Here is a 16,004-nt window from a genome sequence, read left to right as displayed (position 1 = left end):
GTGGTATATTTTGAATGTAGTACTATATCAATATATCAAGTATAGCAATCAGTATATTTAAGAATTTTTTTTTGGTATATTAATTTGGTATATCAATATACCAAGTGTAACAATCAGTATATTTTTTACCTTTGCGGTATACTAATTCGGTATATTTTCTGAATAATACTTCTACTTTAGTTGTCAAACCGGTCTAATTTAGTATATTTTGAGTGTAGTACATACAACATCAATATACCAAATATAACAATCAGTATATGTAGTATTTTTGTGGTAATAAGTTGGTATATTTTCTTAATAATGCTGCACTGTTTTACTTTTATTCAAAATGTGTAGCGGGTATCTCACAGCCGAGCACACTCGCTTTCCTAATTGTTTTTTTCTGCTGTCGATCGCAATTTGCAATCTGTGCAAATTTATTCAAGCAAAGTGCATTTGGAGCTTACAAGTGCATAAAAAAGTATAATTGGCTGCATTAAAACTAGCATAACATCTTTCGCTATGCAAAATGGCTAGAATATTACGTATACGTCGCATGGTAACTGCAAGAAGCGCTTCAAAAAAATATATGCGATGCTGATTGCCGTTTGCCGCTCACAAAACTTGCCAGTTGCCAATTGGAAGTTGTAAGTTGTAAGTTGCAGAGTTGCAAACTTGGCTGAGCTCGTAAATGTTGCGGCATGTCGATAACTGTTGAACTTCTCTGCGAAGATCGGATGCTAGACTCGAGTCTAGTCTTCTCTAGTCTAGTCTAGTCTATTCGAGTGGAGTGGAGTGGAGTCAGTCTCATGCATATGCGACAACAAAATGCCACTGGCCTTGGCGCCTGCTGAGAATGTTGCGAACAGTTAGCAACAACAACTCGAACTCGAACCTCAACTCGTTGCATCTTTTTTGAAAGCTAACCAAATCCGTTTGGCTTTCAATAGTTGTTACAGTTTTTGTTTTTTTTTTTGCTGGCTTCTGTTTTGTGTATTTGTTGCTTTTCGTTTGATGTGAAAAATCACATCATTCCACATTGCTCAATAAAAGCGTCAAAGTAAAATAGCAAAATGGCAAAATGGAAATGGAAAATGTGTTGGCGTAATTAATTAAACAAATTATGTGAATTGCGCAGACGCGTTGACGTTTTTGGTGCAGCATCGTTCGTTCAAGTTGATTGCAATTTTTATTAATTTCACTTAGCGCTAAAGCGATGGGAATGCGCCGCATCATAAAAACACAAAAAACGAATCGAATCAAAACGAATCGAATCGAAGTCGAAGCCAACAACTTTGGCAGCTCTTATGGTCAATAGTGATTACAATTGCAGTAAAGATTTTGCAATGTCTGCGGCTTTTACGTGTTGCCTCCATATAGAGTCAACATATGGGCACACCTGGCTCTGACTCTGTCTCTGGCTTTTGGGCTCCTTCGAATGGATTCATGCGATTCATACTCGCACTCACATTTGTAGTTTGTGCCATTTTTTGGGAAAATTCTTCAGTTCTTTTTGCAGCAGCAGCTGCAGCTAAAGTTGTTGCCTCGAGTTCAAATTCAATCAATTATTAATTATACGCCTTGTTGGCCATTGTTATTATTTTGTCTGTTATTGCAGCAATTGCATTCAAGTGTTTGTCCATCAGCAAACAATGCAGCGGAGCAGCAGAGCAGCTTCTTCTCTACAAACAAAAAATATTACAAACAATTTTTCTACATTTTTTTCTTCTTCTATTTTTCGTCTTCAAATGTTTGGAAATACTTAACAACCGCATCGAAATTAGTTTCGTTATTGTGTTAGCCTTCGACTACAAAACTCTAAACGCAGATCAACCAAAACACTGAATTGATTTTTTACGTGCGTGCGGTTTGCCATGGCTAAAGATCGTCTGCGATCGCATCAAAAGATGCTGCGTGTGGGAAACCGGCAACATTTTTGTGGTTTTCTCTATGGGCCCGGAAATGCAGTCAACCCTTTTTTCAGTGTTTTTCGCTTTTTTGACTGACCAATTTGGAGGCGTATCCGATAGCTAAGCAACGATTTGCTTAGCATATGGTATGATGGCTGCTTAGGACTTCAGGTACAGGGACAGGGACAGCAGCAGCAGAGTTGGCATCAGCGAATGCCGTGACACAGAAGGCAACAAGATGGGGCCAAAGACGAAGCAGAGAGACGGCATTTGGCGTTGCTTAAAAGTCACATTGTTGACCTTTTTGCAGCCATCTGAGGCTGCCGCGCACATTTGGAGAAAATGTTTTGCTTTTGCTTTTGCTTTTAGTTGTATTTTACTTTTATTTCTCGTTGCTTCTCTCATCTTTTTACTTCTTTATTTTTGTGTTGTGCTTTATTCAAGTACTCGCATTCGTCCCAGTCCCACTTTGAGCTGAGCTCATTAAAATAATATTTAACCTTTGAATGCGAGACAAATACTCAAATACTTGATTGTGAATACTCGTACTCACACTCACACTCACATCGCTTTGACGCTTTTGTCTGCAAACCCAACGAGCCGTGCGCAATTAAAAATTAACTATTTAGTTTTAATGGCCATATTTTGTGCCTCCACCAACGATGACAACGATGTCTCAGTCTCTCTCTCCTCCCCTCCCCTCATCCATGTCCCCTCTTCCATGCCTAAGCCAATTCAATATTTAACAAGTTTTGACATTCGACTTTTGTATCTTTTGTCTCTTCGGCTTTTGCATTGACTTGCAATTTGAATGCCCTTCCCACACAGGATATGAGCACATTTTTATTTCTCGACTATCAGCTCTGATTTATAGCCAGATATGGGGTTCAGTTAATTGTGCGAATCATAGTTTTTCATATATCACACAATCTCAAATGGCAAGCCAAGGCTGTTAAGTAGAAGATTGTAAATGCATCCTCAAGTACCAAATATTTCATATGGGTTTTTTTTTGGATAAGGAAATTGGACAACTTGAAAATTAACAAATATAGGTTTATTAATGTTCTTCAATTATTTAGAGCGAGGCAATTGAAACAAAGAGAAAAATAGTTGTACTATAGTTAAACTTATGAGATTGGCGAACTTTAAAATATGTTGAAGCAATTTTTCATACAATGAATAAAAACGATGCACAATTTAAAGAGTAAGAATACTCAACAAATCAAACAAGAAATATAATTACCCCATTCGATATTTAATTAAATAGATCTTAAATAAATATAACATTTTTTGTTAGCACTTTAAATTATTTTGAATGTTTAATAAAATAAATAAAAGTAGATTTTAAATAGCAAAAGAAAACTAAATCAAACTAGTAAAGCATTGAATAATTTATAGTTTTCCTCATTCGATAATGTTGAACTAAATAACTCTTCATTAAATATATCAAAAATCCTTTTTTTTAGTTTAAAGTTTACCATTCTTTTTTTTCGACAGCACTTGATAAGCATAATTTGAAGCTAGAGTTACAATTTTTGATAATGACAATAATAACTATAGACTTTATGATTCCTTAAAATTTGGTTGCAAAAAAACTCCTACTGCAATCGGGTCTAAGTTGCTTTCATTGACAATCTGGTATATTTTGCACTTTATGGTATATATTGAATGTAGTCTATACCAAATATAGTCTTTGGTATTTTTGTGATATATTAATTTGGTATATTTAAAATTAATACTGCTTTTATAGCTTTCTTACTTGTTTACTCATCCATAGCCAACTGCAATTTATGGATAGAGTATTCAACTTTCGTGTTACATCCACATTGCAATTGGCAGTTATCAGGCAGCATCTGCCTATGCTGACCTATGCGCGTTCACACGCTGAGCTTACGCAGAGAGCTTGCCCCAAGGGGGTGCGTGGAGTGGAGTGGCGTGGCGTGGCACAGCTTTTGCTCAGCGTGGATCTCAGCCCTGACATCAAATTGCGGCAACGGTATCGCACCTCCAGCAACAGTAAACAAAACAATAAGACATCAAGTGTGCTGTGAAGTCAATTGTCAATTTGTCTTGTTGTTTTGGCATCGAAAAATCGCTTTTGATTTAGCGATCAAAATTGTTAAAAGCGCTTTTTTTCTGTTTTTTTTTCTTTTGGGTGGAAAATTGTTTTGCGGAGACCAGAAAGATCATCATCATGTGGCTGCGCATTCTGTTTGCTTACGTTATCTGTGCAGCGATGTACAATTTGGGCTCAACCGAGCACAATGTGGAGACCAATAAAAAGCGATAATAATGGGAGCACGGAAACGGAATCGAAATAAATAATTGATAACCTTGACAAGCAAAAATGTTCTTAATGGTTTTAATTAAGACTGTTTTAGAGTTTGTAATTTATAAAAGATCATTTGGTTGCGCTTCGCTTGCGTTCAGTTCACTGCTGCTTCTCCTTCCGTCCGCGTTGCAACAATTTGCGCAGCATGTTGAACGAACTGAGCACGGGCACCATGACGGGCAGGAATAGTGGTATATAGATGGCATACTTCTGCTCGTCGGGAAAGTACAACTGCGCCAGCAAACTGGCATCGAAGAAGCCACGCTCCGAGGCCACAAAAGCGCGCTTCGCCAGCGCCGAGGCATCCAGCAGACGATGCTCCAACAGCGCGACCTTCGCAGCCAAGATGTCACCATACGAATTGGTGATGGCGGTGCCCACCTTGTCGTCAATCACAATGTAACTGATTTGATCTGCAAAGCAGAGCATGAAAAGTGTGCGCTAATTAAGCGACTAATTTGGCATATTACCCAGCAGCTTAATGAGGCTCTCCAGCGTGCTGCTGGCCGTGGCAATGTGTCGAATCGCACTGCGTCGCATATACGATTCGTATTCCCAGCGACGCGGTGCCAACTGCTCAATGTCCACCGTGTTCACGCCAGCCAATTGCACTTCGCTACTTATGTCTAGGAGTTTGTGCAGCTGATCCAACATCACTTGCATGTTGTCGTTGGTGTTCACATAGTAATCCACCGGTGGCTCCACATTCAAATAGCTCAAGCACACATGCTCCGGTGGATTGGCAATAATGAAGCCGCCCCAAGGTGGCGAAATGAATGCGTCGACGCCATTCTTGGTCAACATCACGCTGTTGTTGTAAATGTGCAACGGAGCCGTGTTGCAAGGTGGTATATACACAACCAGATTGATGACTGGTCTATCCGTAATGCTAGCACTCAGATTCTGAGCTATAGAAGTGAGCAAATGCGGTAAAGCTGATTCTTGGAGTGCGTAGTGTCTTCCTAAATTGCTTTTATCGCGCACCTGCTTCAGCTCCGCCTCAATGGAGACCCGATACTTCCACTGCGTGCGCACTGTGTAGTTGGATATGTCCGAAATCTGCGCCAGAAAAGGTTCAATGTAAGCTACAAAAAGAGTGGACATTAGTTTAGGCTATAAATTGATGAATTTTGCTTTTTTACTCTGCGCTGCCAATGCCACATTCCATTTGGCATGTGTTAATCTTGGTTTGGGATTCAGCACGGAGACAATCACATCATAAGCAGGCTGTGGCGCCTCCGCTTTGACGCCCAAGCGTTCATCTGTGGTCAGTATTTGATTAATGCGATGCGTTTGCAGCACTTTAAGGTGCAACAGCTGCAAGATCTTCTTTGAACCTGAAGAGAATGGTTATTAGTAATTGAAAAATAACATTTCTTTGCCAACTACTTACTGACATCGCTGCGCATCAAAGCTGAACGCTCTGTGGTCAGCAGCAGCTCTTCCTCCAGCTTCGGCCACTCAATGAACACAAAGTCGCCAACGCTTAGCGGATGTTGCTGCAGCAGCAGCTTCTCCAACACAGCTGGCGAATGAGCATTGGCTGTTTTGTCAGAGCTTGGCAAATAGTTGAACTGAACCAGCCAGGTAGCTAAAGAAAAGGTTTAAGCAATTAAAGAGAAATAAATTGTGGAAGGTTTGCTTATCACACTTACTGCTGTTCTTGAACTCTGCTTCCAGCTCACTGATTAGCAGCTGAGCTCGCTCAGGATTGTGTGTATGGATGCCCACGTGAACAGCAGCTTTGATGGGCTGCTCGCTGAGACGCAAAATAGCCGAAGATGGCAAGTTGACTCTGCAAAGAAATAGTTATTAATGAGTTACTTATATTTTAGCATCCACAGTAGTAAAAACAATTTAATTATATTTGTAACATTTTAAATAAAAGCTAAACAGTGCGGTATTAATTTAAAAAACATACCGAAATTATATGTAAAAATACTAAAAATATACCGTAACATCTATTTGGATACATTCAGAATAAACCATCGAGTACAAAATATACCAGGTTGTCAGTCAAAACAACTAAGAAAGCGGGCATAATTAATAGCTAACAAAGTTGCATTAATACATTATATTATTAACAATTATTAAATGACTATTATTAAACAATTATAATAAATGAATTATTCACCTTTTAATGACAACTATAATCAGCAAAACAAATTAATTGCAATTTAATTTGCAGTACAAATAAGTGACAAAAAAATGTAGAGAATAAATTCAAATTTAAATGAATAACAATTTGCATGCATAAGATATTCATCATTGATGAATAATAAAGAACCTACAATTATTTTTCAAAGATAACTATAAAAGTAAATTAAACAATTAATTATCTTATTAAGAATAAAAATGAAGAATAGTTTCAGATTCGAAATCTTTTTTGAACAAAGCAAAGAAAATTTGTCCTTATAATAAATATAGTACTTTTAGCAAAATATCAACTATCAAATCTAAATGATAAGCCAATTAAGCTGATGCTCACCTGTAGACTGTCGTTGTTTTCCACCACATGGGCACGCCGATCCCCACGATGACGACAATGAAGGCGATCGTTGCCGCAATGCGATATTTGTCTGTAATTAAACGATAGAAATCAAATTAAAACTACATTTGCATAAAACTAATTAAACGAGTTCAAGAACAATTACAAATCACGTTTTTCTTTTGCGTCTTTTTATACATAATTTTATTGCGCTTTTTAGATTTTTGTTTTTTTTTTTGTGTTTATTTTTTTTGTTTTGTATACAATCAACATTTACAAATGTATAATGCAAGTTTCTTTTCAGCTAAACAAAGCTACAAATCTGGGGGTTTGTGCATTTGCCAGTCTAACAACAAAATTTGTGGCTTGTACGTGTGGCATCGGCGGCATAGTTTCAGATTGGATTTACTCCTTGTAGCTGCACGAAATAACAAAGACAGGCCCTTTGTCCAGCGGCGTGTTGCGGGACACGTATTTCGTGAACTTTGTGGTGCCCTCACAGCGATAGACAATGTTCAAAGCATTATCAACCGGAGTGATGGTCAACAGCACGGAATCATCATGGCACTCTTCTTCCTCCTCCTCTTCGTCCAGCGTTTGCTCTGCATCGCCACTGACATTTTGGCCATTTTCCACAGCTGCTGAACGCTGCTCAACCTCTGGCGAGAGATATGTTATCACAGCAGCGCCCTCGGCTGCATTCAGATAGTAAACCAAATCCAAAGTGTTGTCCTCGCTAACCAGGCCATCGCCCAGCACTGTGTAATTGCCATGCGACCAGCGCTGCAGTTCAACGCTGCAGGTGGGCGTGATGGCATCAACGCCATACAGATCCAGGTCGGTAAAGTCGCGCAGCAAATGGAACATGGCATTACTGCGAAACAGTTGCAGCAGTTCCTCCACCGTTCCCTTGGCTGTGCTCAGATCCAGCACCTCGTAGTTGTGCGCATTGGCGGGTCCTTGGCGTCGCCAGCTCAGTGTTTCATCATTCAGAAGTTGAGCCCGTGCCAGCTCGAACTTTTCGCGTTTAAAGAATTCGTAGAGGCAAATCTCCGAGTTCTCCTCGATGCGTTTCTGTATGCTGCGGCAAGTTGCCGCCTTTAGATAGACATCGTTCAGCAGGAGGCCGAGTTTGGGCCTATTGTTGATGTCCGGTTGCAGGTAGCTGAGGCGTGGAAAGGCGCGCGAAGAGTCCGCCACAAAGGCTTCGTTGGTGGCGCCATGGAACCAGCCGTTGATGGTGAGACGCGGATAATCAAAGGTGGTTACCTCGCCCACCTGGTGAAAGGAACGTGCACCAACTTTAAAGAATGCAAACTGATTGTTCTTAGGCGCAATTTTGCGCTGCACCGGAAACTGTGGAAAGCATTGTTCGTCGCTTGAAAATATCTCCAAACAGCCGCCTTGTTCTTCGTTCCACTCCTCCGCGCCCTCCCACGGCGATAGATAGTAAATGAAGGCAATTTGCCGATCCTTAAGCAGATCATCATGCACCAACAAATAGTCACCACACGTATACATGCTGCAGGAGGCTGAGACATAGTCTAGCTTCAGTCCAGTGACCTCTTCCAGCCAGGGACGCACTTGTTTGCGCAGCAGCTGCAGGAAATTGGTAAGCAAGTGACACTCTGCCATGTTTGACAGATCGGTGCTCTGATAGAACTCATAGAGATCCATTTGCTTGCGTGACCAGTGCACTTTGTTGATCATCTCGTGCACTAGAGCCTGCGTGCGTCCCTGTGTCAGCAGCTCGGGTAGCAGGCAAATTTGAAAGGGTTCACTGTAGATTTGTGCGCCGGTTTTATCATCACGTGCGGGTTGCGTCGCCTGCTTTGTGGACCACGCTGTCTGCAGCCATTGCGTCACATCCTTTTTCTGATAAGCGCCATTCAACGCCAAGTTTACGTCGCTATCGCCTGCTTCTCCTGCATCGGCTGCATCCACTGCTGCTCCATCGCTAAGGCGCGCCAGCTTCTTTTGTGGCGCTTCGTCGTCGCTGACGGCGGCGGCTGCATGTAGTTTGTCTGCAAGGGCAACACAATGAATGACATTGCATTAAGCACACAATTTTAAAGGGGTCATACCTTAAATCTTAATTTATTGCCGCGCTTAACATTGACGCACACTTTTTAACACGAGCACACACACTTTTCGCTGCTGCGTCTCTCTTTTCTTTTATCATTTTATGAGACTCACACTCGTTGTGCCGGCACAATTTTAACGCTTGAGTTTTAATCAGTTACGCATGCTTCAGTCACTTACCTTCATTGTTGTCTAATTTATCTTTTCGCTTGGCCTTCAATGGACTGCACTTTTCCATATTGCGTTCGCTGTTTGTTGTATTAAATTTAAATTTGTAACAAAAATTAATCAAATGAAAATCATGAGCGAGCGTCTGAAGTAGTGGTGGAGGAGCATCGATGCTATCTATCTATCGATGCATCGATGTTTTTAAAATCATCGCAACGCAACTGTTAATGCTTAGTATCGATAACACGCAATTGTAAGAGAACGCAAAATTGCGCACTTTGTTTACATGCGCTTAACAGCAAAGAGATCGTTTTATTTTCAATTAGAATAATAAGGTGGAGAAAATATTGTATATATCTTTGAGTAATTGTCTGGTTTTATTTTTAATAAAATATCTAAATTCATGTAATGTGTAACCTTTTAAAAACAAATGCATATCAGTTGCCTAATACAATAAAATGAGCCACCCAAATTTCTATATTTAAACTAGTTCAAAAACGTTGATCGATAGTGTCATCGATGTTTTCTCCATATCCAATTTATTATTACTTGGGCTGGTGGCTGGTGAGGTGGTTCCAGATTCTCGCGCACAAAAAAAAACAAACAATAGCATTTAAGCTCATCAATCATTTAGCAATCCCATAAGAAGAACAGTCAATAATACACTTAAGAATGCAAATACGACAGTTATAAGCTATTACAGCACAACAGGCGACGAGCTGGATATAAGGTGAGTGCGAAAGAGAGAGAGAGAGAGAGTGAGCATAATAAATAAAATTAAGAAGTTCGAACTATTTTGGGATGAGTTTGGGTGGCAATGCCGTGCGATGACCTTGGAAGAGTAGGCCCTAAAAACAACACGTTTATGAAAACAAACACCGACTAGTGTGTGTGTGTGTGTGCGTGCCATCGGAATGTGCGCTGCAGGTGTCTGTGTATCAGTGTGTGTGTGTCTGTGTGATCTGGAACGAGAACCGTTGCGGCAAACAGCTGATTGCCACCTGATGATGATGGTGAGGAGACTCATGCACAGGGCGTGGGCGGGGTGTTACTTAGTGGGTTGTAGTATGATCTCATGCGTATACTCATGCTTTAAATTTATTTCGTGCATTTCCTGAACAATTAGATCGCCACTGCTCAGCCGAAATGGGGAAGGATCAACATTTATTGGAAGCGGCTCGCAAAGGCGACATCAAAATCGTTGGCAAGCTGCTGGAACTAACGGCTAAGCGACATGGACCTTTGTCCAGGTGAGTGAGCAAATGAAAACAGTGAAAACAAAAGCGGTGAAATTTCAATGAAATAGAAAGTGTCTTTGAACAATATTTATTACAACGAAAGCTATAATTTGCAACTAATTGTTCATATCTTAATTATGATTTTATTGCAACGATTTGAATGATGATTAATATTATTAGTTTGGCACAAATATCATTATTGTTTATCAAAAAGAATTGAATCATAAACGCTTATTTAATGATTTCTTATCAGTGAAACTCAGCATAAAACATTAAACATAAATTGCGGTATTGTCGATATTATATCATAGTGTTCTAAAATAATTACAAAGCAACCCCAGAACTAATTTTAATATATTATTGAAAGTTATTTATTCACTGTGGAGTATTATTTACGAAATTCGCAGAAATTTTTATAAATAAACGGTTTATTTCGTAATTTGATCATAACGATTCATTATAATTGAATGATTCATTCATTGATTATGGTTTAATATTTATAAAATTACAAAATATGATATAAATATAATGACTAGGATCTAAAATTGAATCAAACTAAAATTAATCGTTATCATTGAGAGAAAAAACTATATACTTCTCATCATAAAACTTATAACAATAATGGTCAACATAATATATAGTTTAGAATTGAGAGATAAAAACGCTCCGACTTCTTTGACACTCGAAATTGAGCAATAAAAATGTGATTAATAAAAATCAACTTTAAGAACTACAAAAAAACTTTAATCATCTGTAAAGTTCAAGTTAATTATTGAGTCACTTAATTTCACATTATACTTCACTTTAGTTTACAATGCTTTTTACTCATTTGTTGATCTTCTTTTGCAGCTTCCGTCGCAGTCCCAACATCAATTGCCAAGATGTCAACGGTTACACTGCCCTCCATCACGCCTGTCTTAATGGACACAGCAGCATTGTGCGTCTTTTGCTCTCGCATAATGCTCAGATCGATGTGCCCGATATTAGAGGATCGACGCCGCTGTTTCTCGCCTCCTGGGCGGGTCACCAGGAGATTGTGAAGATGCTGCTCTTTAACTCACCGATGCCAGCGAATCCCAATGCGCAGACCATTGAGAACGAGACGCCGCTGCACTCGGGTGCACAGCATGGACACAACACCGTTGTGGCTATTCTGTTGTCCTTTGGCGCTGATCCGAATATACGCAACAATAGCTTTCAAACCGCTTTGGATCTCGCTGCCCAATTTGGTCGCTTGCAAGTGGTGCAAACATTGCTGCGTGTCGATCCTGATCTGATAGCGCATTATCGTCGCTTCAACGAGGAGGATATGGCCGAGTTGCTTGGCTATTCGTCGCAGTTTGCTGTCACGCCCACTAAGCACATATTTACACACTCTTGCCTGCATTTGGCCAGTCGCAATGGGCACAAGAAGGTGGTGGAAACGCTGCTCAATGCTGGCGTCGATGTCAACATTCTGACGCATGCGGGCAGCGCGTTGCATGAGGCAGCGCTGTGTGGCAAGAAGTCGGTGGTGGTGACGCTGCTCAAAGCTGGCATCGACATCAATGCACAGGATGGCAACGGACGCACAGCACTCGAAATATTGGGTGACTATCCGCCGCATGTCACCTACGAAATTGTTGCGGTCATCAACGGTTTGTAGCCATAAAAAAGTAATTAAATGAATGTCTCTAGTAACGCCTTCTTAATTTGCTTTCAGAATTTAAGCAGTTGGCGGAGGCGCAGCTGGTCAATAAACTGTCGTTGGATGGGGAAGAGCATAGCACGCACTCGTTGCCGAAGCGTTTGTTCGAAAAGAACGCTCAAAGGCAGAAGCAAACGAAGCTAAATGATCCATTGAAGCTGAGGAAGTAAGAACCTAAGCACACGCCCACGCCACGCCTACGTCACGCTTTCGATGTAGTCGTATATACATACATACATATATATGTTGTAATTGTGTGACCTTAATTAACCATAGCGCAAAGCAGCAACTAATTGTTGGCCCAGCTCAAGATCAACACTCATTCCACATGGATCGCATTCACCACTCTTTCCCAGTCAACTTGCACCGCACTCACACTCTCACACACGAACACACACACATTCACATCATACGCACGCACTTTGCACTCACTTCTTCTGCCTGCACTCATCATCAGATTGTGTCTGTGGTTGGTACGCCTTGATATAACGGGTCTGGTTCTTATTTATTTATATCTCTCTCTCTCAATATTATATGCTAACTCCTACCACCCCACTTCGCCGCCTAACCAACCAACTACAACAACGACAACCAAACTATATAGAAAGCTCGATCCACAAATCGGACTCTCGCACTCTTTAAGCTCGCTGGACATCAAACCGCCGGCGAACTATCTGGAAATGAAGCCGATCAAGTATCAAAAGTCTGTCAACGATATGGATGCCATACACAGCAGCCAAGAGCTGTGGACCAGCTACAAACCCGTCTACAAGCAGCCCTATCATAGCGCCTTGCTGCAGACGGCCAACAACTTTTCCAACGGCTCGATTCCATCGCGATCGTATGAGTATATCAATATGATGAAGGGCAACTCGAGCAGCGAGGAACCAGCGAGTATCCACAGCAGCTGTAAGCAATGATGAGTCATTCCTATTTTATTGTGATATCTGCTAGAGATGACGTGGAAACTAAAGATAAATTAATTGCAATGATAGCAGGCAATTTTTATTATTTGTATATGTTTATACTCGGGACTATAAAGAGAATTAGGTCTGTTGGTCTGTCTGTCTGACCATTCGTTTAAACAACTAGTTCTTAGAAAGAGCTATGAAAGATAAAGGCGTCACTTCTTATTGTTTCAAGCATATCATATATCTACATACATAAGTTCCTCCTAAATCGAACAAATTAAATGGGTTTAGTGCTGAAATTCTAGAAATCATTCATCAAATCAAACATTTAAAGTTAGCGAAGAACGAAGTTAAAAAGTCATGTTGGTAAAAGTAAATGTTGCAATAATACAACATTGAAGTAATTTATATTATCTCAAAGTTTTAAATATAAATTTATGTGCTGTAAGCTGTAAATTGAAAATTCTGGAAGGTGTTGAAAAGCTTCTAAAATTACAAATATTAAATTATATGCTTTAAACTTTAAATTGTAAATTCTGGAAGTTGGCGAAAAACTTATACAGTTACAAATATTTAATTATATTATAAAAAGTTCCATATTTAATCCATAGTTCCAATATTGACCTTAGCTGTCATTTATCTATATATTCTAAAATCATATACATATCTAAGATATCAATGTTTTACATAGTATGATATTCACTCTTAGTTGCAATTTAGCTTTATCTTTGTATCTTTATTAGCTTAAAATTTGTAGCTAGTATCTTTAAGTCGAGCAAACTCGATTCCAGTTTTTTTTTAACTTGTCTTAAATTTCATTAACTTGAATTTCGTTTGTTTTGACAGCTGCTTTTTATCATAGTATGATTCGCACTCTCAGTTGCAATTTAATGTATCTATATTAATTTATCTATGTAGCAGATATCTTTAAGCTAACTTGATTCCAGTTTTTTTTCAAATTGTCTAAAATTTCATTAACTTGAATTTCGTTTGCTTTGACAGCTGCTTTATATCATAGTATGACTTCCACTCTCAGTTGCAATTTAGTTGTATCTATATTAATTTATCTATGTAGCAGATATCTTTAAGCTAACTCGATTGCAGTTTATTTTAACTTGTCTTAAATTTCATTAACTCGAATTTCGTTTGCTTTGACAGCTGCACGCTTGCACAGACCGATCACGCAGTACGTGGAAATGACGCTGCAATCTCCGGTGCCGATGCCACGCCATCGAGCCAACACCAATGATTGTGACTATGTCAATCTGAAGCCGCGGGCGACGCCAATGGACTGTGACACGCCCACCAATCACATTGATAGCAACAATAACATGAAAATCAATCGCCATTCGCCCACGCCCGATTATCCGCCGCCCACAGTCATCGAAGCGGAAGCCACAATCTTCAATTACATGCAGCCGGTGTCGCCACGCTTGCCCAGCGATTCCAACTCGAACTCATTTTGCTCTTCAGACCATCAGGTTGAGGAGTTTGTGGGCGATATACCATTTGCGGGTCTCTTTAAAGGATCCACTTTGAATTTGGCTCCCGATGTGGTCGATGGACGTGGAGTCTCGGTGCCCCGCGAAGGTTTGCGTTCGCCCAGCATGGTGCGTTCGGTGAATGCACTCAATAACCAGCGACGCAGCCTGTCCAAGCAGCGTTATTCCGCAACTGGAGAGGATTTCAGCGCTTCACGTGTTTGGGCCGAGATCGACACAATTTTCGAGCACATTGGCAATGAGGTATCGACTGTGGAACAGCAGCGAGAGTCTAGCGAGGAGCCCAATTCAGTGGCAGAGTTGTCCAATGGTGGCAAAGCGGAAGCGGAAGCTGATCCTCGCCAGTCGCTGCACATACGCAATCCTGCCGATCTGTTGCTGGGCAAATCGCCGAGTCCTGCTTCGCATTGGTGTCATTCGCCTTACACGTTGGTCTATGGCGAAATACGTTATTCGGTCTTTGTGAGTACCTAATCTGAAGTATATTTCGTTATTCCAATTCTAAACTTCTCTTATCCTTTATAGTATCTGGGATCGACAGTCATCCGACATTTGCAGGGCACAATTTCAGCGCGCAAGTCGATACAGAAGCTCAAGATCGATGAGAATCTAAAGCCGGGCTCTAGTGTCAGCGATATTACTCTGCTAGAGAACTGCACCACGTCCACAAAGTATCTCAAGGCTGCCAATCTGCAGACGCGTCTGAAAGTGGACATTGCTGCTTCCTGCCTGGGCGTCAAGTTTATAGATCACGACTCAAAGGTGCGCGATTTAAACTGGTTTTTAAACGCATTATTAACATTGTCATCCCTTTCTTAGACTGCCATCTGTTCGCACGATATTGAGAATATCAATTGTGTCTGCCAGGATGCCGAGGACATGCGCTATTTTGCCTATATCACCAAAGAGCAGGATCTGCATTATTGCCATGTCTTTATGGTCGACAATTTGGTGTGTTATTCAATCTAATATACAATAAGAATATTATTTATAATCATCTGAATTGCAGGAATTGGCCAATGAGATAATTCTGACGTTAGGACAAGCTTTTGAGGTGGCCTATCAACTGGCTTTAAACAGACAGAGCTCAACCTCGGTGCCGAATGATGAGTGCTAATTTCATGTGCCACAAACAAATACATGATGCCATTAATTCATATTTTCATTTGAATGTATATTTGACTTACTAGTCTTTGATGCCATTGTCATTTATCTATCATTATTTCAAATGAGTTAGCATTTTGTATAGTATTGTTTTTTCAAATTTGAATTTTTCAATAAATCGAAAAAAACTATTGAACGGTAACTGATTTTTCGATATCAATTTGTCGGAGCATTTATTGTTAATGTTATCGAGTATATAAACGACAGCATCGATGCCCAATCAAACGTAGTGTCCAATTTTTCGAAAGTTACTGTTTCTTGACGGAAATCTGATCAGTAGGAGAATAAGCTGACTTAATGGTAAGAAAAAAACTTTTACTCCGCCCATTTTGTTATCTTTGTAAATATACAATTACAAGATTTTTAAAGTGACGCGCCATTGAAATATACCAAAATTTTTTACTTTGGTGTAACTTGTCTTAAAATTAGTTGTTTCCCACACAGTTGTTGAATAAAACATCTTAATAAAGGTCTCTTTTTTAAAGGAAAATAAGTCGTAATTTATTAAATATAATAATTTATTTATTTAGCTTAATAACCATA

At 39.9% G+C, this 16,004-nt stretch overlaps 2 protein-coding genes across 6 annotated transcripts; one reads left to right on the top strand and one right to left on the bottom strand.

Annotated features, from left to right (window-relative positions):
- Positions 1–4,237: 4,237 nt before the first annotated feature.
- LOC132785455 (prolyl 3-hydroxylase sudestada1-like) lies at positions 4,238–9,146 on the bottom strand. 2 transcript variants are annotated; one of them, XM_060791564.1, is made up of 7 exons: positions 8,972–9,138; positions 6,710–6,800; positions 5,877–6,016; positions 5,615–5,812; positions 5,364–5,558; positions 4,692–5,306; positions 4,238–4,634 (listed from the first exon to the last, which is right to left on the bottom strand). In XM_060791564.1, exons 1-7 carry the CDS (start codon positions 9,027–9,029, stop codon positions 4,321–4,323), a joined length of 1,611 nt encoding a protein of 536 aa, XP_060647547.1. In that variant the 5' UTR covers positions 9,030–9,138; the 3' UTR covers positions 4,238–4,320. The 2 variants fall into 2 exon arrangements, with proteins under 2 accessions (XP_060647547.1, XP_060647546.1); XM_060791563.1 differs by lacking the exons at positions 4,238–4,634; positions 4,692–5,306; positions 5,364–5,558; ... (1 more) ...; positions 5,877–6,016; positions 6,710–6,800 and adding an exon at positions 6,899–8,733 and having other exon boundaries at positions 8,972–9,146.
- Positions 9,147–9,518: 372 nt separating this feature from the next.
- Positions 9,519–15,627, top strand: LOC132784889 (ankyrin repeat and sterile alpha motif domain-containing protein 1B). Of its 4 annotated transcripts, none has more exons than XM_060790782.1 (9): positions 9,519–9,689; positions 10,086–10,209; positions 11,047–11,834; positions 11,900–12,050; positions 12,528–12,793; positions 13,954–14,759; positions 14,823–15,059; positions 15,117–15,248; positions 15,307–15,627. In XM_060790782.1, exons 2-9 carry the CDS (start codon positions 10,106–10,108, stop codon positions 15,412–15,414), a joined length of 2,592 nt encoding a protein of 863 aa, XP_060646765.1. In that variant the 5' UTR covers positions 9,519–9,689; positions 10,086–10,105; the 3' UTR covers positions 15,415–15,627. The 4 variants fall into 4 exon arrangements, with proteins under 4 accessions (XP_060646765.1, XP_060646764.1, XP_060646767.1 ...); XM_060790781.1 differs by having other exon boundaries at positions 12,489–12,793; XM_060790784.1 differs by lacking the exons at positions 9,519–9,689; positions 10,086–10,209; positions 11,047–11,834; positions 11,900–12,050 and adding an exon at positions 12,127–12,353 and having other exon boundaries at positions 12,489–12,793; positions 15,307–15,622.
- The last annotated feature ends 377 nt before the right edge of the window (positions 15,628–16,004 follow it).

Source organism: Drosophila nasuta, chromosome 2R (assembly GCF_023558535.2).
Source record: "Drosophila nasuta strain 15112-1781.00 chromosome 2R, ASM2355853v1, whole genome shotgun sequence".
Classification (NCBI taxonomy): domain Eukaryota; kingdom Metazoa; phylum Arthropoda; class Insecta; order Diptera; family Drosophilidae; genus Drosophila; species Drosophila nasuta.
The sequence above is the reverse complement of the archived record's forward strand: the minus strand, read 5'-3'. Positions and strand labels throughout refer to the sequence as shown.

Bases quoted from the DNA above. Each gene is read 5' to 3' on its own strand.
- LOC132785455 (XM_060791563.1), bottom strand. From the start codon at position 9,029: ATGGAAAAGTGCAGTCCATTGAAGGCCAAGCGAAAAGATAAATTAGAC. The intron at 8,734-8,971 runs GTAAGTGACTGA...TTGCCCTTGCAG, and splicing joins TAAATTAGACAACAATGAAG to ACAAACTACATGCAGCCGCC.
- LOC132784889 (XM_060790781.1), top strand. From the start codon at position 10,106: ATGGGGAAGGATCAACATTTATTGGAAGCGGCTCGCAAAGGCGACATC. The intron at 12,794-13,953 runs GTAAGCAATGAT...TTGCTTTGACAG, and splicing joins AGCGAGTATCCACAGCAGCT to CTGCACGCTTGCACAGACCG. The intron at 15,249-15,306 runs GTGTGTTATTCA...TCTGAATTGCAG, and splicing joins TCTTTATGGTCGACAATTTG to GAATTGGCCAATGAGATAAT.